At 43.7% G+C, this 27,659-nt stretch overlaps 2 protein-coding genes across 4 annotated transcripts in view; both read right to left on the bottom strand.

Moving 5' to 3' along the window:
- Nucleotides 1-1,754: 1,754 nt before the first annotated feature.
- LOC134337719 (lysophosphatidic acid receptor 6) lies at nucleotides 1,755-23,999 on the bottom strand. The gene is made up of 3 exons (XM_063032927.1): nucleotides 23,957-23,999; nucleotides 11,376-11,555; nucleotides 1,755-3,309 (listed from the first exon to the last, which is right to left on the bottom strand). The coding sequence occupies exon 3, from the start codon at nucleotides 3,245-3,247 to the stop codon at nucleotides 2,276-2,278; it is 972 nt and encodes a 323-aa protein (XP_062888997.1). The 5' UTR covers nucleotides 3,248-3,309; nucleotides 11,376-11,555; nucleotides 23,957-23,999; the 3' UTR covers nucleotides 1,755-2,275.
- Nucleotides 20,266-27,659, bottom strand: part of pusl1 (pseudouridine synthase like 1) — a 104,247-nt gene continuing 96,853 nt past the window's right edge. For all 3 annotated transcript variants that reach the window (XM_063032928.1, XM_063032930.1, XM_063032929.1), the window contains one exon: nucleotides 20,266-25,790. In XM_063032928.1, coding sequence (XP_062888998.1) covers nucleotides 25,783-25,790 — 8 coding nt within the window. In that variant the 3' untranslated portion in view covers nucleotides 20,266-25,782. The remainder of the gene's footprint in view (nucleotides 25,791-27,659) is intronic.

The following is a 27,659-nucleotide window of genomic DNA, read 5'->3' as shown; positions in this document are numbered from 1 at the left end:
TCAAAGCGCCTGAAATACTCAACAACCTGTGCTACTCTCTCTGCTCAATATTTCCAGTTCTTTGCTTTTGACATTCACAATATTTAGCTCCAGTTTAGTTCCACCAATTATGTTCTTTGTCATCATGTCATGTCCTCTTTGAAACGTAACTTTCTATCAAAAGGCTGGTTCCTTATCTGACAGTACCTAAATCTATAATCTACCAATTTTTCATTCTGTAATCCTCGTTCCTAATATTACTATCTGTATACATAAGGATAGATTCTTACTTCCCCGTATATATAGGGAAAGGTTCAATAAGACGTTATTCTCTGGAGTATAGGAGAATGAGTGGCAATTTGATAGAGGTATACAAAATGATGAGGGGTATAGATAGAACAAATACAAGCAGGCTTTTTCGCCACTGAAGTTGATTGAGACTAGAACCAAAGGTCATGGTTTAAGGGTGAAAGTTGAAATGTTTAAGGGGAATCTAAGAGGGAACTGCTTCACTCAGTGTGGAACGAGCTGCCAGTGGAAGTGGTAGATGTAGGTTCCATAAGACAAAGGAGCAGAATTAGGCCATTCGGCCCATCAAGTCAGTTCTGCCATTCCATCATGGTTGGTTTATTAACCCTCTCAGCCCAATTTCCTACCTTTTCCCTGTAGCCTTTGACACTCAGATTTATCAAGAACCTATCAACCTCCATCTTAAATCTACCTAATGACTTTGCCTGCACAGCCATCTTTGGCAATGAATTCCACAGATACACTACCCTCTGGCTAAAGAAATTCCTCCTCATCTCTGTTCTAAATGGATGTCCCTCTATTCTGAGGCTGTGTCCTCCAGTCCAAGACTCCCCCACAACAGGAAGCATTCTCTCCACATCTACTCTCAAGTTTTTTGATGTTCAATTGCAACATTTAAGAGAAGGTTGGATAGTACAAGATCCAAAGATGGGAGGTGTATGCAAGGCTATGATCTAGGTGCAGGTCGATAGCATTAGGCAGAATAACAATTCGGCATAGACAAGATGGGTCGCAGGGCTTGTCTCTGTGCTAAGCGTTCTACCATTCAATGACTCACAATTCCCTTTCCCATTCCAAACAAATTTTCACCCATCCCAGTTCTGAAATTTTCAATTGTCGCCTGGATTCACTAGTCTTGGGGGACCAGATTTATTTAATTACAGATACAACATGGAACAGGCCCTTCCAGTCCAACGAGCCGCATCGCCCAACAACCCACCTATTTAACCCTAGCCTAATCACATGGCTTCAATAACAAATTAACCTACCAACTGGTTCGTCTTTGGACTGTCGGAGGAAATCTGAGCACCCGGAGGAAACCCATGCCATTGGGGGGGAAAACGTATGATCTCCTTACGGATAGCGCTGGGATTGAACTCCAAAGTCCGAACGCCCCGACTGATAAAAGGGCTGCCCTAACTGCTATGCTACTGTTCTCTGTCCCTCCATTTGAAGTTGTTTCCTTCCATCATCTCTAATGACGCAGCCTGCATTTTAAAGCTAATCTTTCTTGTTCCACACATCCCTCTCTAAGAGTAAACAGTTTTCCTTTAGCTAACACCCCCTCACTGTTTTATCTAAAATGGTATTTAGCTTTAATGAATATTAGCAACTCACAAATCTATGTTTAAATGTGTAGATTATTAATAAATGTGATTAACCTGTAATGCTGGCTGGTGGCGCAATGGCATCAGCCCCAGACTCCAGAGCAAAGGCTCCTGAGCTCAAATCCAAGTCGGGCCACCCCCCCCCCCGCCCCGAGCACGCTTTCCATCCGTGCCGGGTTGAACGTCGATCTAGCCACTCGGCCTCGTAAAAAAAATAGAAGAAAGGGGTCAAGTCAGGAACGTTCATATCGTGACCCAGTTAATTCGAAAGGAGACCAATCCTGACACCACGGGCCAGACGAGAATAGCTGACAGTCTGGTGCAACACACTTAAAAAAAACCTGTGGTGACCTAATGGAAATTAAATTTCATACTGCAAGTAATTGTTTTGTTAAACATTTTCGTCATTGCATATTAACAAGGTAGCAGAGTGCAGCTACAGTAACTGAGTTCTGACTAATTGAGCTACAGTGAGTGGGAAGATTTAAAAATCTGGACTGGGTGGCCCTTTCCACTGAGCAGCAGTCCTGTGGTTTCTGGGTAGCCAGCTCACGGTGCAGTAGGGATCCAGAAAACATTTGCACCGACTTCAAAACTCAGCAAGGCTGGTCTTTCCTTCAGACCCCAAGCCATGGAGTCTTTACTTAGGTGCACTGGTATCAACCCTCAGTAAGATGCCAGGCAATGCTGTAAACATTCTGAACTGCTCTCCTTCTCCTTCCATAATTTAGCTTGAATTTGTTGGTTGCAAAGAAATAAATCAGTGGGTCCAGGCAGCAGTTGAGGCTGACCAAGGCCATGGTAACCCGCCGGATCTTGTAGAGAAAGTTACCAAAAGCACAGTTTTGAATGAAGTCCAGGCGAGCTAGGAAATAGAGTAAGTGGGTGATGTGATACGGGACAAAGCAAAGAATTGAGATCACCATAATGACCCAGATCATCCTCAAAGCCTTTTCCCTGTGGATGTTGCTTTTAAGTTGGGCTATTTTCTTAGCTGCCAGGGGGTAAAATATAATAATAATTGTAAATGGGGTTAAGAAACCAAAGAGGAATGGTATAATGTGATACACCGCCATCTTTTTGCTGTAAGCCTCAGCGTTGAAGTTCTCGAAGCAAGCTGTTGTGTTGTTTGCCCAGATGTTGTTCAGTGAGCCGCTGAAGATTAAGGGGAGCATGATGGATAAGGCCACTGTCCATACCAGGGCCGAGGTCACCCGCGGGATCTTTGTGCTTCTTATCCTGAGGTATTTTCTAGGGTGGACCACTGCAATGTAACGATCCATGCAAATCAGGCTGAGGAAAGTGACGCTGATGTAAATGTTGGCAAAATAAAGGGTCCCAGTGATCCGACAGGTCATGTCCCCAAAGATCCAGTTGTTCTTGTTCATGTGGTAATGGATTCTAAAGGGCAAGGTGCAAATGTAAATGATGTTCACGACAATCAGGTTTGCAATGTAGATGAAGGATGGGCTGGTGTTCTTAGTGTTCTTCATAAGCATACACAGGGCTGAGACGTTGCCAGTCAGGCCCAGAACAAACACAATGGTATAGACTGCTGGAAATAGATAGTACTGGAAGTGAGCCTCATAGCTGCAGTTTCTGGGTGAGGAAGGTGATCGCAAGCCGTCCATGTTTTTGTCCTTCTCAGTTGATCACTGGCACCAATTGTGCTTGGTAGGGCTGCAGTTGAAGCCTGGATATATAAAGGAAAGGGAAACTGTTAATCATGGGCAACACAGTAAAAACTGCTATTCTTAAACAAGAAATCATGATCCACTGAAAAGAACAAAGGAAAAGGATGCACTCTATAGCCACTTTATTAGGTACAACTGTACACTTGCTCGTTGATGCAAACATCTGATCAGCCAACCATGGCAGCAACTCAGTGTATAAAAGCATGCCAACATGGTCAAGAGGTTCAGTTGCTGTTCAGACCAAACACCAGACTGGGAAATACTGTGGTATAAGTGACTTTGTCTGTGGAATTATTGTTGATGCCAGATGGGGTAGTTTGAGTATTTCAGAAACTGCTGATCTCCTGGGGTTTTCTCAAACACACCAGTCTCTAGAGTTTACGGAGAATGGTGTGCAGAATTTTTAAAAAAATCCAGCGAGTGGCAGTTCTGTGAAAATGAGTTGATGAGAGAGGTCAGAGGAGAATGACCAGCTATGTTCCCTCTAAGCTGTGCGCATGTGCACGCACACGTTTTTCAACCAGCGCACAAAGGAAATTAATGTGCGCACAAAAGGTTAGTTACCTAAAATAATGTAGTAATTAATAATTATACTTATTGAAAATAATCTTTCAGCTAAATGTTTCTGTTAACTAGTTAGTTGGTTTTTCAAATACCACAATGCACGTCACTAATTTACGTCACCTCACCTGTCCTATTCCGATATCTGGGAGACAATGTTTCGTGGAGTGACAAAGTTAAAGTTTTGTTAAGCCAACAATGTGAAGAAAACATCACAGTAGATACAAGTTCGCTATTGACCTTTATAAATAGTCTTTGTGTTCATTTAGAAGGAAGGATTCCTGAAGATGAGGTACAAGAATGGTCAGCTTTTGATTTCTCCGCAATTGCAGGTTGTGACTTCACATTTGGCAATGAGCAAGTTAATGCCTTATGTCTAAAATATCATGATTTTCTAGCTGAAAATACTGTAATAGTTAGAAAGTTTAATGATTTCAAATTTTCCATGCAAGAAAAAATTAAATCTAAACTGATTTCAAACTTTGCTCAAATGGTGGCATTTGTACTTCAAAATGAACAGTTTTGCGACCATGCGCAGTTGATGGACATTGGGGGAACCGTTCTTGCATCTAGTGCGGACTGTGAGCGAGGTTTTAGCCTAATGAATCAACTCAAAAACAAGCTGAGAAACTGTTTAGGTGAATGTCATTTGGATATGTTAATGAGAATCAAAAGCTATCATAGAACATTACTGCACAGAAACAGGCCTTTTGGCCCTTCTTGGCTGTGCCGAACCATTTTCTGCCTAGTCCCACTGACCTGCACCTGGACCATATCCCTCCATACACCTCCCATCCATGTACCTGTCCAAGTTTTTCTTTTTCTTGTAATTTTTTTATTGAATTTCATCCTCAAACATTTCCATAAGATGTATTTCAGATATTGTACATATATAATCATATTTGTCACAAATCTCCACATAATATTTATCTGATAGAAAGGACAGGAAAGAAAGAACAATCGAAAGAAGAAAACTATGTACAGAGTAGGGAGTGATTTTTTTTTTACAACATATACATTGACTTGTGAGAATAAAATCAGGCCTATGAGGTGTTATGTAGTTAAACCATTTTTCCAGTATGAATAAAATTGTTCCAACTTATGATTAAGAGATGCTGTTATCTTCATTTTGTAAATGTCCATTGTAATTTCAATCCATACATTTAGAGTTGGGCTTTCCTGTGATAACCATTTCCTGCTAAGGGTCTTTTACCAGCCACCTGCAGTACATTCATTAAATATTTATCTCTTTTCAACCATTCTTGAGGTATATACCCAAAATATATAACCCCCCTGTTTGCTGGAGAAATTGTGGAAATCAAAATGCAAACCATTATCATATTTTCTGGGAATGCCCTGTTATCAAAGACTATTGGAGTGGGATACATAATGCCCTACAAGACATCTTTAAATGTGAAATACCCTTTGAGAGTAAGACCATTATCAATTGGATGGAAGTTCTATTAGTCTAGATAAAGTTTACAAAGAATGGGTAAATGCCAAAGACAGGAGAGAGAAAAAATAACTGAGTGACTTAAATAGGTTATTTTGTTGTTATTCTGTGCAGTTTTATGTCAAATATTTTGTAAAGCTACATAAACTGTGCCACGTGTGCATTCAGTGAGCACATACTTTTGTCACAGGAAAAAGAAATTGCACAACATAAGATTTTAGCGCACACTGACTACTAAAAATTAGTGGGAACATTGATGACCAGACTGCTTCAAGCTGTCAGGAAGGCGGCAGTAACAACTGTAACAACAGTGGGGTACAGAAGAGCATCTCTGAACACACAGTATGTTGAACCTAGGAGTGGATGGCTTACAGCAGCAGAAAACCACACCAGGTTCCACTCCTGTTCCTAATGAAGGAGCCACTGAGTGTACGTTGCCTGAGCAACATTTCCATTAGTCTCTGGTTAAGTCTGTGTTGGGGAGTGACAGCACAGTTTGGATAAGAGAGGAACATTAGCCAACAGCTAAATAATTATTCCAGAAAGTAAAGAGCTCCAGTTATCGTAACGCTTCCAAATCCAAGCTTTCTGGAGGGCTTTCCAAACAGTGGAAATACTCCTGAAGTGTTCCCGCTGACAGGAACAAACTGCCAATTTCCTCACAGGGAGGTCTCGATGGACTAATGAGATTAGGACAAGGTCTGCGATTTTAGAGACGTTGTTTCAGAGATTGATATTTGCCAGGACAAAGAGGAGGACATTTGTTTGTGAATATTGCTAAGTGATATTTTACAGCCGTCTGAGAGTATCTTAACATCTCTTTAATGATATTAGGGGAAGGGTGATCATTTCAGGATTCATTCATAAATTTCATGGAGAAAGGAGAGGCAGATACACAATGAATAACCTCTCTAAAGGCTCTGCATACGCTGGATCTATACACAAGAAGGTGATCATATTGAGCAGAAGTTTGTTCGTTGAGCACCTCCACTCCGTCCGCCAAAACTGACAGGATCTCCCAGTAGCCACCCACTTCAACTCTGCTTCCCACTCCCATTCAGATATGTCCATACATGGCCTCCTCTACTGCCATGATGAGGCTAAACTCAGGTTGGAGGAGCAACACCTCATATACCATCTAGGTAGTCTCCAGCCCCTTGGTGTGAACATTGAATTCTCCAACTTTCGGTAATTCCCTCCCCCTCCCGTCCCCCATCCCTATGTCACTCTGCCCCCTTCCCCAGCTGCCTATCACCTCCCTCTTGGTTCCACCTCCTTCTACTACCCATTGTGTTTTCCCCTATTCTTTCTTCACCTTTCCTGCCTATCACCTCCCCGCCTCCCTTCCCCCATCCCTTTATCTTTCCCCTTACTGGTTTTTCACCTGGAACCTACCAGCCTTCTCCTTCCCACCCTCCCCCCACCTTCTTTATAGGGCCTCTGCTCCTTCCCCCTACAGTCCTGACGAAGGGTTCCGGCCCGAAACATCGACCGATCTTTTTCACGGATGCTGCCCGACCTGCTGAGTTCCTCCAGCGTGTTGTGAGTATTTGTTATACCTGGATGTCCCAAGGACAATAAATATTCAAGATTAGAAAGTTTAGAATTCCCCAAATGTAGACACAATATTAATTACCTCTTAAAATAAGCTGTTAAATTAAATTTTTTGAGCTTTTTGCTCACTCTATATCTCTGAAAGCAAGATTGACCACCAACTCTGTGTGACCTACATGCACTACCAGTGATACAGGTGCGTTACTGACTCCCCCTGGAGAATGGGCAGCTAGTAGGTGGTCAGGAGTTATATAGATCGCTATGGTACAGAAGCAGACCCTTCTGCCCATCTAGTCCATGCCGACTGGACCTGCCTAGTCCCATCTAACTTTACCCGAAACACATCCCTCCAAACCCCCTCCTATTCATATACCTATCCAAACTTCTCTTAAACATTACAATTTAACCTACTATTACCACTTGGATTGCAGTTCATTTCACACTCACATCATCCTCTGAGTGAAGTGCTTCCCCTTCAAATTTCCCTTAAATATTTTACATTTCCCCCTAAATCTATGACCTCTAGTTCTAGTCTCACTTAGGGGAAGAAACAACATGCATTCACTCTATCTATGCCACTGATAATTTTGTATACCTCCATAAGATCGCCCTTCATTCTTCTGTACTTGAAGAAATAAAGTTCTAACCTATTCAACTCAGGTCCTCAAGACCTGGCAACATCCTTGTAAATTTTCTTTGCACCCTTCAAAGCTTACTGAGATCTTTCCTGTAGGTAGGTGACCACAACTGCACACAGTGCTCCAAATTAAGCCTCATCAACATCTTCAATGGTTCCATTTAATATCAGGGAAAGTATACAATATACAACCTGAAATGCTTGCTCTCCACAGACATCCTCAAAACAGAAGAAAACAAAAACCCCAAAGAGTGAAAAAAACATGTACAACTTCAAGATAACATTCCAACTCGTGTCCTCAATGCTGATTTATGAAAGCCAATGTGCCAGAAGCCCCTTTTATGACCCTATCTACCTATGATGCTACTTCCCAGGAACGATGGATCCTGTATTCCCTGGTCTCCTTGTTCTGCAGCACACCTCAGAGCCCTGCCATTCACTGCACAAGTCTTACGCATCCCAAAGTGCCGCCTGTTTCACTTGCCTGCATTAATTTCCATTTGCTATTTTTTGCCCATTTTCGCAGTTAGCCAGTAATATCTAGAGGAAATAAACACGGAGTGTTAAGAGGACAGAGTGAAAGAATGGATTGCTCTTCAAAGAGCTGGCATGAGCTCAACAGCCTGAATAGTGACCTTTAAGCCTATTGGGTATTCATATGAAGGCTGAGTGGGGTCAGAGGAGCATAAGGGCCTGGATTAGACAATAGAGGTTTATTCAAAACCAAAAATTGTTAGAATTCTCCTCCTGCTCTCTTTTTCCATGCCCCGTTCTGGTTCCTTCTCAGCTCTCCTCACCTGTCCATCACCTCTCTCTGGTGCCCCTCCTCCTTCCCTTTCTTCTATGGTTCACTGTCCTCTCGTATCAGATTCCTTCTTCAGCCTCTCATCCCTTCCACCTTTCACCTCCCAGCTTCTTTCTTCATTCCTCTTTTCGCCCACCCACTCACCTTCCCCCTCCCCAGGTTTCACCTGTCAGCTTGTACTCCTTCCCTTCAGCCCACCTTTTCATTCCGGCTTCTCAGCCCAAAGCATTCACTGTTCGCTCCCCTCCATAGATGCTGCCTGGCCTGCACGTGGAGTTTGTCCAGCACTATGTGTGTATTCCTGGAAATACCCAGCAGGTCAGGCAGCATCAATGAGAAAAGAACCTGTTGATATGTTGGGCCTGGGATGTTTCATTAAGTTTGTAACACTCTTGATGCAGAAACATTAATGGTTTCACTTTCCGCAGATTCTGCCTGAGATCCAGCGGTGAGTTTAAAAGTCAAATTACTGGTCAATTTAGAAAAGTGGAAAACAAGTATTTCACTACAATGTATGGAAAAAATGCATTTGTAACAAGAAAGATGCATTCATAGAAAAAATATACTGAGAGGCCACTTTATTAGGTATCTCCTCTAGCTAATAAAGTGACTACCGATGCATATTTGTGGTCTTCTGCTATTGTAGCCCTTCTGCTTCACAGTTGAACTTATTGTGCATTCAGAGACACTCTTCTGCGTGTGTGGTTATTGTCACCTTCCTGTCGGCTTGAAGCAGTCTGACCTCCCTCATTAACAAGGCGATTTCACCCACAGAACTGCCATTCATTGATTTTTTTTGTGTTTTTTGCACAATTCTCTGTAAACTCTAGAGACTACTGTGTGTGAAAATCCCAGCAGATACACAATTTCAGAGATACTTAAACCAGCCTGTTCGGCACCAACAAATATTCTATGGTCAAAGTCACATTTCTTCCCCCTTCTTGTGTTTGGTCTGAACAACAACTGAACCTCTTGACCAAGGCTGCGTGCTTTCATGCAATGAGTTGCTGCCACATGATTGGCTGATTAGATTTTGCATAAATAAGTAGGTGTACCTAATAAAGAGGCCACTGAGTGTATATATCTGAGGTTGATCTAATGACCACTACAGAGAAATGGCTGTATGACAGCAAAGATCGTGAACAGACGTTCAAGGTCATTTTGTCCTCAGCAAGGGCAAACAAAGTGGTAAATAAGGAGAGATAGTTCTAATAAATGTTGACATGACAGCATCTGTAAGGCTGTGAACTTGGCTCATGGGAACACAAAGTAAGGTCTGTGGATGAGGGTCAGAGCAATGGGAATTCTGGCTGGCAAAAGATCCGTTGATTGATTGCATTTGAGATAACACATCAGAGAAAGATTAAGGAATACACATCAAAGTTGCTGGTGAACGCAGCAGGCCAGGCAACATCTCTAGGAAGAGGTACAGTCGACATTTCGGGCTGAGACCCTTCATCAGGACTGTACCTCTTCCTAGAGATGCTGCCTGGCCTGCTGCGTTCACCAGCAACTTTGATGTGTGTTGCTTGAATTTCCAGCATCTGCAGAATTCCACGTGTTTACGAAGAGAAAGATTAAACTATTTTAGATGAAAACATCAGAAAGTAACTGGATTAAGCCATTCAAACCCCAATGTCTGCACCAGTGTTTTTCAGAATCTGAGGTCTCAATTCCTTGCAGTACCATTAATTTCTCAGATATTAATTACTTCACTCATGCTGATTTCTTGCAGCTCTTCATTCCCTCTAGATCTGCATTATTTTTTGAAGTTTACTATGTCTTTTTCTGTGAATGGTGGAGGTTTTTTGACCCTTGTGGAGTTCTTCAGCTTCCGTTACATCTCTCAAAATAAATTGCCCAATATATTACCGTTAAAGGTACAAAGCTCAGGGGCAGCTTAAGCTGCCCTTCCACCTCTGCAGCTCTGTTCTGGAAGAAATGGCAGCTTCCAACTGGCTGCCAGTGGAGCGTACATTGATTAGGCACCTTCCCGTTAAGGGAGTGAACTATTGTGTGTTTGCTCTCTGATACCCTCTCCGACATGGTGGCGTAGTGGTTAGCACAATGCTTTATAGTACCAGTGACCCGGGTTCAATTCCTGCCGCTGCCTGTAAAGGATTTTGTACGTTCTCCCCGTGACTGCATGGATTTCCTCTGGGTGATCCAGTTTCCTCCCACAGTCCAAAGACGTTCCGGTTGTAAATTGTCCTATGATTAGGCTAGGATCAAATTGGGTCGGTGGGGGGGGGGGGGTTGCTGCTGTGCTTTGCGGCTCAAGGGGCCGGAAGGAACTATTTCACACTGTATGTCAATAAATAATAAAAATAATAAATAAATGAGCTGAATTGGTGCAGTAAATGTCTGGCAATAGAATGAGTTAACCATTCTAATCCAATGGACCTAATGCAGTCCGATGGGCTGAGAGTACAAGGGTAAAAAGATTGGCATGAACCTAGTGGTGTCAGGGGCTCATTTTGTGCTGTACAACTCTGACTGTAGATGGCATATCAGAATAGACCAAAATCTGTATTCCTTTATCTACTTTTAATTTTCTTATTGTAACCTACAGATTTCTTTTTAAATGTATTGCACTGTACTGCTGCAAACCAACAAATTCTGTGACATGCGTCAGTGAGAATAAACTTCATTCTGATCCTGAACAAGTGTGTGCTGGTGCATCCTTCCTACATTTTTCATGGAATATAAACCAATAAGTTGAAACTGCAAAGCCATTAGATTCCTTCCTGTCAGATCCACTAACTTTATCGCCAACTCATTTACTCTATAGTCCAAAAGCCACATTAATGCATGAAAGATGAAAAATATTGATGTCAAATGATTGAGTCTGTATTAAGAGAAAAAACAGATTTTAATGTACAACTTCCTTTTTTTAAAAAAAACACGTCTGTAGAGGCAGTGACCGAGACCTGGTCATTGACAGGATGGGCACCAGTTGCTTTGCACTTCAGATCTTTACACATATTCCACGTCTAGTCAGCGAACATTGCGTTATTAACTATCTAGATATTGTAGATTTATGTTTAATACTCACCAAGTATGGCCAATTCTTCTTTTCCAGGTTTGGTTCTCAGCTCTTGAGGTATTTCCAGAGTGGAGTCAGGTTTGAATCCCGGGACCCTGTGGGAGTGGGAGCCTACGGCTCAAACACCCTGAGCCGGCGACTTTCTTCGGCACAACTTAGCGGTGACAAATAATTTACCTCAGTCGAATTCTGTATGCAGACAGGCCACGGAATTAAGGCTCTGTGGTTGGCCAATGTGCAGATATAAAAAAGCACGCAACACAAGCACATACCTCAATGAAACACATCATGGGTTTATCAAAACCTTTCATCTTGTTCCAATGCAAGATTTAGATTAAAGAAAACAGCTACCGGGCCTCAGCAACAGAGGCATTTTGAATTGCCTTATTTCCTATTAAGTCAGTTGTTCACTACACAAATGTTGAAACAATTTGATTTGACTCTTCATCTGTAGCTCATGTTGTGGAATAACTGAATAATATTAAACTTTCACCTTAATGGTTTATTGTGACTTCAACATGACTTAATACTCTTTTGGGGTGGAAAAAGTGAGAATCTGGTGAGCTTGGTAGGAAACTTTGTTGCACGGTGTGAGCAGAATTATCTGCAACTTAATGTGAATGAGACTAAGGAGCTGGTGGCAGACCTGAGGAGAGCTAAGGTACCGGTGACCCCTGTTTCCATCCAGGGGGTCAGTGTGGACATGGTGGAGGATTACAAATACCTGGGGATACGAATTGACAATAAACTGGACTGGTCAAAGTACACTGAGGCTGTCTACAAGAAGGGTCAGAGCCGTCCCTATTTCCTGAGGAGACTGAGGTCCTTTAACATCTGCCGGACGATGCTGAGGATGTTCTACGAGTCTGTGGTGGCCAGTGCTATCATGTTTGCTGTTGTGTGCTGGGGCAGCAGGCTGAGGGTGGCAGACACCAACAGAATCAACAGACTCATTCGTAAGGCCAGTGATGTTGTGGGGATGGAACTGGACTCTCTCACGGTGGTGTCTGAAAAGAGGATGCTGTCTAAGTTGCATGCCATCTTGGACAATGTCTCCCATTCACTACATAATGTACTGGTTGAGCACAGGAGTACATTCAGCCAGAGACTCATTCCACCGAGATGCAACACAGAGCATCATAGGAAGTAATTCCTTCCTGTGGCCATCAAACTTTACAACTCCTCCCTTGGAGGGTCAGACACCCTGAGCCAATAGGCTGGTCCTGGACTTATTTCATAATTTACTGGCATAATTTACATATTACTATTTAACTATTTATGGTTCTATTACTATTTATTATTTATGGAGCAACTGTAACGAAAACCAATTTCCCCCGGGATCAATAAAGTATGACTATGACTATGCCTTTTTCTATCACAATCTCCATCAGCACTGGGGCACCACAGGGCTGCGTGCTTAGTCTCCTGTTCTATTCACTTCTACCTGTGACCGTGAGGCTAAGTACAGCTCCAATGCCATATGCAAGTTTTATACTGGCACCACTATTGACCGAATCGAAGATGGTGATGAACAGCATACTGGAGGCAGATGGGAAAAATATGGCTGAGTGGAGCCACAACGGCAACCTCTCACTCAATGTCAGCAAAACCAAAGAGCCGGTCATTGATGACAGGAGGAGGAAACCAGAGGATCAGCAACTTTAAATTCCTTGCTGTTATTACTTCAGAGGATCTACTCAGGGTCCGGCACACAAGTGCCATTAAAGAAGGCATGGCAGTGCCTCTACTTTCTTAGAAGTTTGTGAACGTTCGGCATGTCATCTAAAACTTTGACCAACTTCTATAGATGTGCGGTGGAGAGTATACTGACTGGTTGCACCACAGCCTGTTATGGAAACACCAATGCCCTCAAATGTTAGAGCTCAGTGGACACAGCGCAGTCCACCACAGGTAATGTCCTCCCCACCATTAAGCACATCTGCAAGGAGAGCTGTTGCAGGAAAGCAGCGTCCATCATCAACCACCCTCGCCATCCAGGCCACGGTCTCTTCTCGCTGCTGCCATCAGGAAGAAGGGACGGGAGCCTCATGGCCCACACCTCCAGGTTCAGGGACAGTTATTACCCCTCAACCACCAGGCTCTTGAACCAGAGGGGATAACCTCACTGGCCCCACACACACTGATTCCATACACTGTGGACTCGGTTTCGAGGATCTACAATCCATATTCTCGATATTTATTCTTCTGTTACTTTTTATTATTATTATTCTGTTTTGTATTTGCACAATTTGTTGTCAGTACGCTGGTTGTCAGTCTTTGTGTGTAGTTTTTCTTCAATTGTGTTTATTTCTTTGTTTTATTGTAAATGCTGGCAAGAAAATTGAATCTTAGGGTTGTATATGGTGACACAGATGTACTTTGATAATAAATTTACTTTGAACTTTGAGGCCACCTGAACCTCTGTTGTATTTCTTTGTTCTACTCTGAATGTCTGCAAGAAAAATGAATCTCAGGGTTCAAATTTACTTTGAAGTCCACCCTCTTTGATTGAGCTATTTATCTGAAATAATTTAATATCAAAATCAAGCCTTCCCCACCTCTACAAGCAGAGCTGCCACAAGAAAGCAGCACTCTTCATTCATCATGAAGAATCCCCACCATCCAGGCTATGCTTTCTTCTCGATGCTCTAACAACCATCAGGCTTCTGAACCAGTGTGGATAACTTCACCCATTTGTTGCCGCTGCTACTGTGTGATCCAGAATCTCCGGAGGGGAAGGCTCCCAGTCCTCGGCTTTGCTTGTTGCTCGGCGGCTGGGGCAGGGTCAAAGTGCTCGGCAGAGATGGTGCTCGGTGCTCAGTGTCGGAGGGCTGGTCGGAGGCTCGAAGTTTTCGGATGGACTCAGAGTCCGCTGCGGTCGGGTGCTTCCAATTCATCGGCAAGCTTGCAGCACATGGAGGTTCATGGCAGGGAGAGTTTCTCCCTCCTACCGTCTGCGTGAGATGATGGGGCTATCCGGACTTCAGACTTTTTTTTACCGTGCCCATGGTCTGCTCTTTATCAAATTACAGTATTGCTTTGCACTATATGTTATAATTATGTGGTTTTGTCAGTTTTATTCTTGGTTTGTCCTGTGTTTCTGTGATATGTCTCTGGAGGAACAATGGATCATTTTTTAATGCATCCATTTCTAAATGACAATAAACGAGGACTGAGTGTCCTCCTAATCTAATCTAATCTAATCATCTCAACTGAACTGATTTCACAATCTATGGACTAACTTTCAAGGACTCCACAACTCATGTTCTCGATATTACTTACTTATTATGAGTTTTAAAAAATATTTGCAAGGTTTGTCTTTTGCAAATTGATTGTCAGTCTTTATGTATAGCTGTTCATTGTATTTCTGTTTTACTGTAAATTCCTAAAGGAAAATGAATCCCAAAGTAGTATGTGGTGACATCAGACTCAGATTTAATACCACAGCATATATTGCGAAATTTGTTAACTTTACGGCAGTACAATGAAATACATGATCAATAAATATAGAAAAAAACTGAGTTACATTAAATGTGTATATATATATATGTCTATTACAAAGATAAGTTAAAATAAGTTGCGCAAAATAACAGAAATAAAAAGTAGTGAGGTAGTGTTCATGGGTTCAATGTCCATTTAGAAATTGGATGGCAAAGGGGAAGAAGCTGTTCCTGAATTGCCGAGTGTGTGCCTTCAGGCTTCTGTACCTCCTTCCTGACGGAAACAGTGTGAAGAGGGCATGTCCTGGGTGGTGGGGATCCTTAGTGATGGATGCTGCCTTCCTAAGGCACCGGTCCTTGAAGATGTCTTAAATGCTACGGCGGCTGGTACCCATGATAGAGCTGACCAATTTTACAAGTTTCTGCAACTTATTTCGATCTTGTGCAGTAGCACCCCATACCAGACAGGGATGCAGCCAGCCAGAATGCTCTCCACAGAACATTTGAAGAAGTTTTTGAATGTTTTAGTTAACAAACCAAATCTCTTCGAACTCCTAATGAAATATAGCTGCCGTCTTGCCTTCTTTATAGCTGCATGAATATGTTGTGTCCAGGTTAGGTCCTCAGAGATACTGACACCCAGGAACCTGAATTTGCTCACTCTCTCCACTTCTGATCCTTCTATGAGGATTGGTTTGTGTTTCCTCGTCTTACACTTCCTGAAGTCCACAATCAGCTCTTTGGTCTTGTTGACGTTGTGCACAAGGTTGTCGCTGCGACACCACTCAACTGACTGATATATCTCACTCCTGTATATGCACTTTGATAATACACTTATTTAAACTTTGACTGCCTTTGACAATCTAAATGAATGGGATGGTGTGAACATAGAATATTTAGATACATTATGCTGCAGAAGTAGAGAGGAATACAAGTTTGTCCCTTTCATCCTTGGAGATGATTTGAATTTGACTTGGATTAAATTTTTGCAGCTCAGTTTTCTCATCCTATTCAGTGGCAACAAAAAACTGAAAGAGCTGTTCTGCAGGAAGTTACCACTTTGGTGGGAGCAGTCGCCATATTGTCACTTCATTGAAATCACAGTGAACTCTTGGCGCCTTATCATTTTCTGTTTATTCTTTCCTTCACCTATATAAGCCAAGGAACTGGAGCGAAGTTTCCAATTCGTACAGTGCATCATCCAAAGCTCAAACTCTGCACTTAGCCAGCCATCCCACTCCAGAGAGACGAGACGCAATGGGAGGAGAATACACACGGTCCACAAATAATCGATATACTGGGGATGGGCATGAGGGGAGGAACTTTGTTGTTTAGAAACACAAGGTGCTAGGATTGGTTCTAACAGAAAAAAACAATGAGGATGTAACTGAGGTGTGAAAAAAATAAGAAAAGTGTCAAGACACTGGAGCAGAGATCTAATTGCAGACCCAGCACTGGGCACACAGTGATATCAATTGAGCAACAAATCCTGAGGTGCAAACAAAGTCGGCGTCAGAGCGAGAGATCAAAACATCCAGAGAAATCCAAACACTAGATTCGGGAAACAGGCAAAGTCAATATTCAGACGGACAGAGTACAGATACAAATGCTGGAAAGGCTCAGGAAAATTCACTGGCACAATCTGGCAACAAACAGGTGAAAACACAGGACTGAAATACACTGAGCAATAAACAGAGAGGCAGATGATAGGTGGAGCACAATGAGACACAGTGGCAGCAGCACAGGTAATAATGAGAAACAGGTGAGAGACGGAGTACTCAGTAATACAGGGGCCGGAGTAGAGCAGGAGCAGGGACAGGAGCACATGGCAATACAAAACCACAGACTGACAGCTAGGGAGAAACACACAAAAAGACAAAGTTCAACTGGAGGTACTGACAAAACGCCCAGTAGAAGGTAAAGACAAAGTACCAATTTCCTTCAGCGAGCAGCTCAAATACACTATGGCCATGCATTTAAGGTAATTGGTAGGTTGTTGATGGAAAGGTGTTTTGGGGCCTGGAATTCATTACTAGATAAGGTGGTGGAAGGAGAAACCCTTCAAATTTAAAGGCTGTCTGGATGAAGACCAAAAGTACTGTAACTTACAAGATCATGGATTGAGAGCTGGGACGTGGCTTCAGCTGAACTAGCAAACCACACAGGCTGGTGGACTCCTGCCAAAGCACTGTCCCACCTTTCCCAGGATCTCCATGACAACAGAATTCAGACTAATGCTAAATTGTTTTTAGGGAGTGACCACCATAGCTTGCTGCAAAGCCTGAAATGCACATTGCTAACAGCAGCAAAGATGCTCACATCTCCAATCATAATTCCGCTTTAGCTACGGAGGGATCTACAACTAGAGGCACCGGTGACCTTCTGCCAGAGGCCTTTGATTCCAATACTCAACATACTGACACATTCTTGGAAGGCTCTACGCAAAGTGCAGAGAGAACCATTAAGAGGAGCTTCAGAATCGGGTTTAGTATCACTGACACAAGTTGTGAAATTTGTTGTTTTGTGGTGGCAGTACACTGCAATACATAAAAAAATAAGTGATGTAAGAAATATACAGTGCCTATAAAAAATATTCACCCCCTCCCCCTTTGGAAGTTTTCATGTTTTATTGTTTTCAACAGTGGCTTTCTCTTTGCCATGGGAGATGAAGCTGTGACTGGTGAAACACCCCGGCAACAGTTGTTGGATGCGCAGTCTCTCCCTTCTCAGCCACTGAATCTTGTAACTCCTCCAGAGTTGTCATAGGTGTCTTGGTGGCCTCTCTCACTAGTCCACTTCTTGCACGGTCACTCAGTTTTTGAGGATGGCCTGTTCTAGGCAGATTTACAGCCGTGCCATATTCTTTCCAATTCTTGATTGACTTCACTGTACTCCAAGGGATGGAGATACAGTGACTTGGAAAGTTTCTTGGATCCATCTCCTGACGTGTTTTTCAATAAGCTATTGCAGAGTTGGTTGGAATGTTTTTGTGTCTGATGGTGTAGTTTTTGCCAGGATACTGACTCACCACCAGCTGGACCTTCCAGATACAGGTGTATTTTTACTGCAACCAATTGAAACACCTTGACTGCACACAGGTGATCTCCATTTAACTAACTATGTGACTTCTAGAACCAATTGGCTGCACCAGTGATGAATTGGTGTGTTATATTAAAAGGGATGAATATTTATGCAATCAATTATTTTATGTTTTATATTTGTAATTAATTTAGATCACTTAGTAGAGATCTGTTTTCACTTCGACACAAAAGTTTCTTCTGTTGATCAGTGTCAAAAAAGCCAAATTAAATCCACTGTGATTCAGTGTTGTAAAACAATAAAACATGGAAACTTCCAACGGGGCAAATACTTTTTATAGATACTGTATATATAATATTAAGTAAGTAATACGAAGAGAGAGCAAAAGTACTGAGGTAATGTTCATGAGTTGGTTCAATTCCATTCAGAAATCTGATGGAGAGTTGTTTCTAAAACGTTGAGTTTGTGTTTTCACTCAGTGACTGCATCATCCCCATCAGCCTGCCGTTAAGCCGCTGGTGTGGTTAATGACGTAGGGTGACAGGTGTGGATCACATTGCTTTCCTTAGAATCCCCTCACTTTCCTGTTCGTGCAGAAGTTCATTGGCCAGTTGCCTTTTGTTTTACGTAAGGAAATGCCTTCTAACCACAATCAGGAAGATTGTGGGTAACTTTGCCCAGCGGCTCTTACTAACACACAACGCACATGGGGAGCAGAAAGGGGGAATGGAAAGGAGGGAGAAAAATAGATTGGGGAAGGTCATGATAAATAGGCCATTTGGCCCATCGAGCCTGAGCTGCAACTCAACCATGCCTGATTTATTTACCCCTCTCAACCCTGTGGTCCAAGAAATGACAGGTAGAATTTAACTTGGATAAGTGCAAGGTGTGGGGTATTTTGGTAAGTTAAACTGGAGCAGGACTTGCATTGTAAATGGTAAATGGAAACCTATGTGGCGACACAGGTAGACAGGGTGATGAAGAAGGTATTTGGCATGGTTACCCTCAGTTGTCATGGCACTGAGTACAGAAGATGGGATGTACATCATGGGTAAGGCCCGCCCAACCATTGAGCACATCTATGTGAAATACTGTCGTAGGAAAGCCACATCCATCATCAGAGATCTCCACCCCGCCAGGCCATGCCCTCTTCCTGTTTCTGCCATCAGGTAGGAAATTGAAGCGCCTCAGAACTCGCACCACCAGCAGGTCAAAGAACACTTACTACCCCTCAACCACCAGGCTCTTGAATAGAAGGGGATAACTACACTCACTTGCCCCATCATTGAAATGCTTCTACAACCAATGATCTCACTTTAAGGACTTTATCTCATGTTCTCGTTATTAATAAAATTTTTGGACTTTGAAGTACCTAGGTAGAGTGCTAGGGTGCCCACTGCCTACATTCATTTCCAACAGCAAGACCTGAGGTTGTCCCATGTCCAGAGCATCGTTGCTTTGGCTACAGTCGTAGAACTTGGCCAGAATGATATCTTTAGCTGTTCAATATGGGCTGACAGCACTGGAGGTGAATGGGTATCAGTTAAGTAGCTTTGGTACGCCTGGGCTGGATCAGTAACAACTATGGGACTTCAGCCTCTCGTCTCCTCTTTACTGATGTTCCTCCTACTATCTCATCATATTGAGAGCTCCTATTGCAAATCTATGTATTGCGCATCACAAGGGGGAGACTTTGGCTATAGACCTGCCCTATTGTGTGCTGAGGCTGGCCTGAATCAGTGTTCTGACACTATGGTAGTGCAGCAGAGGGAGTTTGCATCTCTTCCAATGACATCTTGTTAGTGCTCAGGACATTCTCAGCCTCCCAGACAACCGCAGTCCTCTGCATTTTACCAATTGCCGAAACAAGTCTTTGGCAAACGCCATCTCTCTGGCCCTACGCTCATCTCTGGAGCATCTGGACAGTACAGACACCTACCTCAGACTATTGTTTATTGACCACAGTTCTGCCTTCAGTACTATTATTCCACTCAAACTCATCATCAGTATTCCAATCAAACTCCAGACCTTGGGAGTCAATGCTTCCCTCTGCAACTGGATCCTCGACTTCCCGAGTAGCAGTGAAGATAGGCAGTAACACCTCCGCCACGATTATTCTAAACATTGGTGCCCCACAAGGCTGTGTCCTCAGTCAACAATACTCAACTTGCTATGCGCTCACGATAGTGTGGCCAGGTTTCTGTTCTCACTCCATCTACAAGTTCACAGGTGATACCACCGTAGCGGGACGTAATTTCAAATAACGACGAGCAGGAAAGAGATAGAGAACTTTGTAGCATGGTGTCATGAAACCCACCTTTCTGTCAGTGCCAGCAAAACACAGAAGCCAGTCAGTAACTTCAGAAAGGGGGAGTGGTGTCAGATGCTCCTGTCTACATCAATGGTCTTGAGATTGAGAGGGTTGAGAGCTTCACGTTCCGAAGAGTGAATATCACCAACAACACACTCAGAATTCCTCGTGTTTATGTTTTTAATATCACCAACAGCCTGTCCTGGTCTAACCCTGTTGACACCACAGATAAGAAAGCTCACCAATTTCCTCAGGAGGCTAAACAAATTTGGCATGTCCCTTTGAACCATTACCAATTTTTAGTGATGCTCCACGGAAGAGATTCTTATCTGGAAGCATCAGGGCTTGGTTTGGCAATTAAAACCATAGAAAAACTACAGCACAGAAACAGGCCTTTTGGCCCTTCTTGGCTGTGCCGAACCATTTTCTGCCTAGTCCCACTGACCTGCACACAGACCATATCCCTCCATACACCTCCCATCCATGTATCTGTCCAATTTATTCTTAAATGTTAAAAAAGAACCCGCATTTACCACCTCATTCCACACTCCCACCACTCTCCGTGTGAAGAAGCCCCTGCTAATGTTCCCTTTAAACTTTTCGCCCCTCACCCTTAACCCATGTCCTCTGGTTTCTTTCTCCCCTTGCCTCAGTGGAAAAATTGCTCTGCAAATGACTGCAACAAACTGCAGAGCTGTGGACAAGACACAGCATATCACCGAAACCAACTTCCCCTCTGTGGACCTGCTGCCTTAGCAAAGCAGCCAGCGTAAGCAGGGACTCCAGCCACCCCAGACCATCACTTCTCTCCCCTCTTCCACTGGGCAGAAAATGTAGAAGTCTGAAAGCACAGCACCAGTCTCAACAGTAGCGTCTACCCTGCTGTAGTAAGACCATTAAATGGTTTCCTAGTGTGGTGAGTTGGATCCCTGCCTCACAATCTGCCTCATTATGATCTTGCACTTTATCGTTTACTGTACCTGCTCTGCACTTCCTCGGTAGCTGTTACACTTTATTCAGCATTATTATTACTTTACCTCAATGTACTGTGTAATGATTTGATTTATTTTATTTTATTTTAGAGATACAGGTCCTTCCAGCCCAACGAGCCCACGTCACCTATTAACCTGTACATCTTTGGAATGTGGGAGGAAACACACACGATCACAGGGAGTACGTATAAACTCCTTACAGACAGCGACAGGTGCTGTCGTATCATTATGTTAACCAGTATGGTACCACTCTGCCCTAATCTGTATAATCCATATGAACAGTATACACAACAAGCTTGGTAATGTGACAATAATAAACCAATTCCATGACAGTGTACAGGCAGTTATCAGCTACAGTAATTGAAACAAAAAGCAGTGGACTGTTCAGCCATTCAATACAATCATGTCTGATCCACTGCCCCAACAAAGATCCTTCCTAAGATACTTATGCCTGCATTATGGATACCCCAGCATGTTCAAATGAGCTCCCAGAAATATTATTAAATTCAAGCAGTCTTGAAAAAAAGAACTTGTTTGCATGCAACCTCCCCACAGTAATCAGACACCATTGAAGTCAGGACGCCAGTTTCACTGCGGGAGGCCGCTTAAGACAGTTGCTTCGGAAATTGGCAAGCAATCACTGTGCTATGAAACTCTACTGAAGAATGTAACATCCGCTGATACTTTGAGCCTATTAAAACCAGCCAATGAGCTAGGACATCCTGATTCTGTAACATTGATATTAGCTAGGGGAAATTCATGTTAATTGACCTTACATTACAATACTGTGGAGATAAGGTTATTGCACAGAATGATTTTCTGTATTTCCTGACTTGTGGATGAAATCAACTTTGTATGCCCATAAAACAACCCAGGGAAGGCCTATATCATGCTCCTGTCCCATCTCCATACCCTTCAATGCCTTGAGTCCAGAAATCTATTTCCCTGCTTCCTGAAGATATTCAGCGATTTGACCTCTGTGCTCGCGAACTCCAGGGACACCAGCCCCACGTGGAAAGAATTACTCATCTCACTCCAAATATCTCCCATATCCCTCATGCTGGACTCCCCAGCGACCTGTCTAACCCAGGCAGAATACCCAAAGGTTCACAGTGGCACTACAGGTTATGTCATTGTCTCACTGTTCCAGTAATCCCAGGTTCAATCCCCACTTCCAGTGATGTCCGCCTGGAGCTCATACGCTCTCCCCGTGACGTCTGCATTTCCCTGGATGCACTGACTTACTCCCATATCCCACAGATGTGCTGGCTGTTAGGTGATCACCCGGTAGGTGAGGAGAACCGAGGATGTGTGTTGCTGGGCTTGCGCGGGAGAACTGGTTGCAGGGAGATACACGGGGAATGGAACGGATGAGAATACTCCGAGACAGTGCAGACCTGATGGGCTGAATGAGGAAATATACAATAATACGTCATTAGATTTCTTCTCACACAGCAGTCCTCGCAGTCAAGGAGTCGGTCTGATGAACTTTTGTTCTGCCTCTTATGTATGGAGAATAAAAGGTCGCAATGAAACCCACATCCTCCACTTCCTCTGGCAGCACATTTCATACTTTCACCACTGTCTGAGTGAAGTTGTTCCTATTCAGGTTCCCCTCAAATATTTCACCTTTCACTCTTAACCTATGACCTCTGAACGTCAGTGGAAGAAGCCTGCTTGCATTTGACCCTGTCTGTACCCGTCATACCTCTGCTGAATTTCAAATCATTCTCCTACGCTCCGGGGAATAGTGTCCTAACCTATAACTCAGGTCCTCTCAAAAACATCCTTCGAAGTGCAACTTTCTGAAGGGCAACCAGGGATGGGCAATAAATGCTGTCTTCGCTGGCGACGCCCACATCCCGTAAATGAATTTTTAAAAAGTGTTCTCTGCACTCTTTCAACCTTATTGATACCTTTCCTGTGCAGGTAGGTGCCCAGAACTTCAAATTTGCCTTCAACAACATCTTATACAACTTTAACGTAACATCCCAATTCCTGTGCTCCACGCACCTTCATAAATGCCTAAGCCCTTGCACTAACCATAAGACACAGTTCAGGACTGTGACTGTCTTTTAAAATAAATTTATTTTCAATAATGGGGAACTGAAATATAAATCACAAGTGAATTTCACACAAAGGCAATGAAACACCATTAAAGCACTGGGGGGGCGGGGGGAGAGTTGCTTTGGTTGACTGCTCTCCTCCACCTCAGCCGATGCCTTCATATGCATCAGACACTGTGCTGGAGCAGGCTGATGGAAACCCGGGATAAACGACCCTCCCTCACGCCTGCAGTTAACTGGACCAAGATTAAAAAAAACCCCAAGAGCCTGACCAGACGGAATCCTCACAGGAATAGTCGCCCCTCACACTATCCAGCTGTGTTCACATTTTTTTGAAAATAAAATACATGTCAGATTATGAAACCTTCTCCGACAAAGAGTAAAGCTTTGATAGTGCACAGCCGTGCTTTACTTATAACAATCTGACCACTCCAGCTCAGGGTGTAAGGAAGTTGTTTGCTGACCTCAAAGACACTTCCCACTGCCTACTAGCACTATAACCATTCACTCGCCCAACCTTTGCCAAACTGCCCAGTGTCCCAGATACCAGCTCAAATCCTGACCTGACATGACCTGCACCTCATCACCTCAACCTACCCAAATACTCATGATGTATTTCCTCAGGATTCAAGTATCCACTGCCCCTGAACACTCAAGTCTATCCAATCGCATTGTGAATGCTTTCCTAGCAATCCCGTTACCATGCCCAGCAACTCTTTCAAACAACACACCATTTCCTTACCTTGACCAATGCCACAGCAAATTCACTAGACCATGAAATGCGGTGTCCTCTAACTTGATGTCAGGAGTGAACCAAAGCTTGCAAAGATGTAGGGAACAAGTACTGTTCCCTTTTTAAACTTTGCCGCAGTTGGTATCAATTCCACTACATTATAAGGAAACAAATTCTAGATCTTGATCGATGAGGAAGTGAACTATAGTCATGAACACACTTCAGCGGTCTAGTTATAAAAACAGCAGCACACTGTAGCTTCAATTGACATTTTGGTTTATTGAAGTGACGTGCTCGTCTAGAGAACTAAATCCAGGGTATGGCTGGCTTGGAGTCACACAAAGGCTAGGCTGGTTGAAGGCGGCAGGTTTCCCATCCAGAATGACACTGGTGAACAACTGGATTCTTCCAACAATCCAATAATTCCATGGTAACCATTATTATCCACTGAATTTTTAAAATATTAGATGCATTTAATCATTTGAGTTTAAATTCTTCAAGTGTTGCACTGATTTGCCAGGAAGTGGTTACTGTTCCTAACCCCCACACCCTAGACTGACCTCACTAACCTATCAAAGGTAGAACTTAACAAAACTTAATACCTACATCAACTTACTACCCTCTTAACCGACACAATAGGAAAGACAAGACTCCTGGGGTGCACTGGTTATCTTCCTGATTCATTACAACCGTGTTGGTAAAACGTGATCTTCTATCACTTCCACAAGTTAGAAACCTTCTAACCTTCTCCTCTCCAACTTGCTGCAGAGCCTCACCTGCACAGCTGGTCTCCAATCCCATTCACGACTACCTGTTCATCCAGGTTGCTTAAAGACGTGAACCATTGTGCAACACACTGGGAAAGGTTTCACTGCCTGCGAAGTGGTGTTTGGATTATGGTTGCAGATGACAGGTGCTTTGGAATGTGAGCCATCCAATCAGGGGAGTGGGTTTTCTGTCGTGCGCCTGACACCGGTGTGAGCTGGGGTCCATTGTTCGGCGGGAAATGAAGGGAGAAGACACTGGAGACATTCGATGGATTCGACCTGGTGGGGGACCGTGATTCGATGGAGCAAGATGCTGAGGTCTACTGACAATTGGTGAATATAACTTCTGGAAGAGTTGAGCTCCATCTTTGCGCACGTTTGACTGTTTAATTATAATGGCTCCTTGTGGTTTTTTCTTTCTTTTCTTTACTGACCCTTGAGTTAAGATTCATAAATATAATTCCTTTAATTGCATGCAGGGTGCTGTCTGTTACTTCTTGGCACTGAGTTGTAACAGGGTTGCAAATTACACGGCATCCACACAAACCGGGGTTTGTGGTGGGAGAGCCGTTTCAATCTTACAGGTTTTGGCGGGACCGGAGTGTGTCTTCCCTAGACTTACGCAGACAAGGAAACCGGTGGGGTTTGAACTGTATAGCCTTCAATATTGCTGGGGAGGATGTGATGATTGTCAGGAACTTTTCACATGGTTGGTGACGGAAAATTCGATGGGCATCCTTCAGATGTTCCCTCAGGAAATGAAGTAGGTTTGCTCGTGTCTGTTTCACAGGATTGGGGGCAAGGACTAGGAGGTTCTGGGTCTCATTTCCATCTCCACTGTCACATTTCAGAAGCTGATTAATATATATAAGAATATAGCCTCCATCCAACACTCCTCCTTCTCCATAATTTGAAACACACCCAGGTATGTTTATGCAATACAAGAAAGTTGCACAGGTCACCGACGGGACCAGACCATCCATGAACGTCGATGCCACTTGCCCTGGTAACAGCTGGAAGCAGCAGCTTATTCTGAGTTCACGGTCACTGAATTATGTCCTGTTCCACTTAAACATCTGCAATGCAAAACAAAAACCAGCTTTAAAAAAGTTGCCATGGCAACACGCAGTTCAGTTTCTGGGAGCCTTCAGGACCGAGTTGCTGAAGAAACACGGTCATTGACATCTGTCTAAGACTTGCAGCTGTAACATCTGGCATGCATTTCGGCACAACGACGGCCGGCAGCTTGAGCCTCTTTAAACGTGCAAGGCAAGCATGCTCTGTACACGAACAGTACCACGCTTGTAGTCTGATCAGCGGTGTCCTTGACAGAGCTTAGGAGAAAACTACCTAATGCGGAGCTCGTATCCAGCGTGGAGAACATACAGTGCAACGTCCTGTCCAAGCCAACCTAAGTCTTCTCTCAAAAACAACAATTTTTTGTGCGGAATGAGGGCAAAAAAAAATGGAGGAACCTGTCAACATAGTATGCAATTAATGTCAGCTTCAGAAAGCAAAAAGTATGGGTCACTGCCATTAAACAGCAAAATAACTCCATGCTTAACTGAATATAGAGCCTCAATGCCTCTTCTGTAACATTCAGTTAATTAAATTATTCCACTTTCATGTTTTTCTCCAGATAAGAGAATTTCCTTGTACTTCTCTGCCAACACTTAACTGGCTGGAGTTCAGGTGGCCAGCATTCAGTTGTCATTTACATGTGCTGGAACGTACTGTCTGTTGGTTCATACATGAGCCCAGTGTATGAAAGTGTGGGAGAGTTGTGTCTCTAAAAATATCTGTATATGTACGACACACATCAAAGTTGCTGGTGAACGCAGCAGGCCAGGCAGCATCTCTATGAAGAGGTACAGTCGACGTTTCGGGCCAAGACCCTTCGTCAGGACTAACTGAAGGAAGAGCTAGTGAGAGATTTGAAAGTGGGAGGGGGAGGGGGAGATCCAAAATGATAGGAGAAGATGGCGGGGGGGGAATGGAGTCAAGAGCTGGACAGGTGATTGGCAAAAGGGATATGAGAGGATCATGGGACAGGAGGCCCAGGGAGAAGGAAAAGGGGGGGGGGGAAACCCAGAGGATGGGCAAGGGGTCTCTCAAATGCATCTCCCCTATTTCACGCACATCTGCTCTCACTCCATCCTCCCACCACCCCACTAGGAATAGGGTTCCCCTGGTCCTCACCTACCACCCCACCAGCCTCCGGGTCCAACACATTATTCTCCGTAACTTCCGTCACCTCCAACGGGATCCCACCACTAAGCACATCTTTCCCTCCCCCTGCTGCTTTCCGCAGAGATCGCTCCCTACGTGACTCCCTTGTCCATTCGTCCCAGCTATCCCTCCCCACCGATCTCCCTCCTGGCACTTATCCTCGTAAGCGGAACAAGTGCTACACATGCCCTTACACTTCCTCCCTTACCACCATTCAGGGCCCCAGACAGTCCTTCCAGGTGAGGCGATGCTTCACCTGTGAGTCGGCTGGGGTGATATACTGCATCCGGTGCTCCCGGTGCGGCCTTCTATATATTGGCGAGACCCGACACAGACAGGGAGATCGTTTTGCTGAACACCTATGCTCTGTCCGCCAGAGAAAGCAGGATCTCCCAGTGGCCACACATTTTAATTCCACATCCCATTCCCATTCTGACATGTCTATCCACGGCCTCCTCTACTGTAAAGATGAAGCCACACTCAGGTTGGAGGAACAACACTTTATATTCCGTTTGGGTAGCCTCCAACCTGATGGCATGAACATTGAATTCTCAAACTTCCGCTAATGCCCCACCTCCCCCTCGTACCCCATCCGTTATTTATTTATATACACACACATTCTTTTTCTCTCTCTCCTTTTTCTCCCTCTGTCCCTCTCACTATACCCCTTGCCCATCCTCTGGGTTTTCCCCCCTCCCCCTTTTTCTTTCTCCCTA

Source organism: Mobula hypostoma, chromosome 25 (genome assembly GCF_963921235.1).
Source record: "Mobula hypostoma chromosome 25, sMobHyp1.1, whole genome shotgun sequence".
In the NCBI taxonomy this organism is placed as follows: Eukaryota; Metazoa; Chordata; class Chondrichthyes; order Myliobatiformes; family Myliobatidae; genus Mobula; species Mobula hypostoma.
Note: the sequence above shows the minus strand (reverse complement) of the source record. Positions and strands in the feature narration are given on the sequence as shown.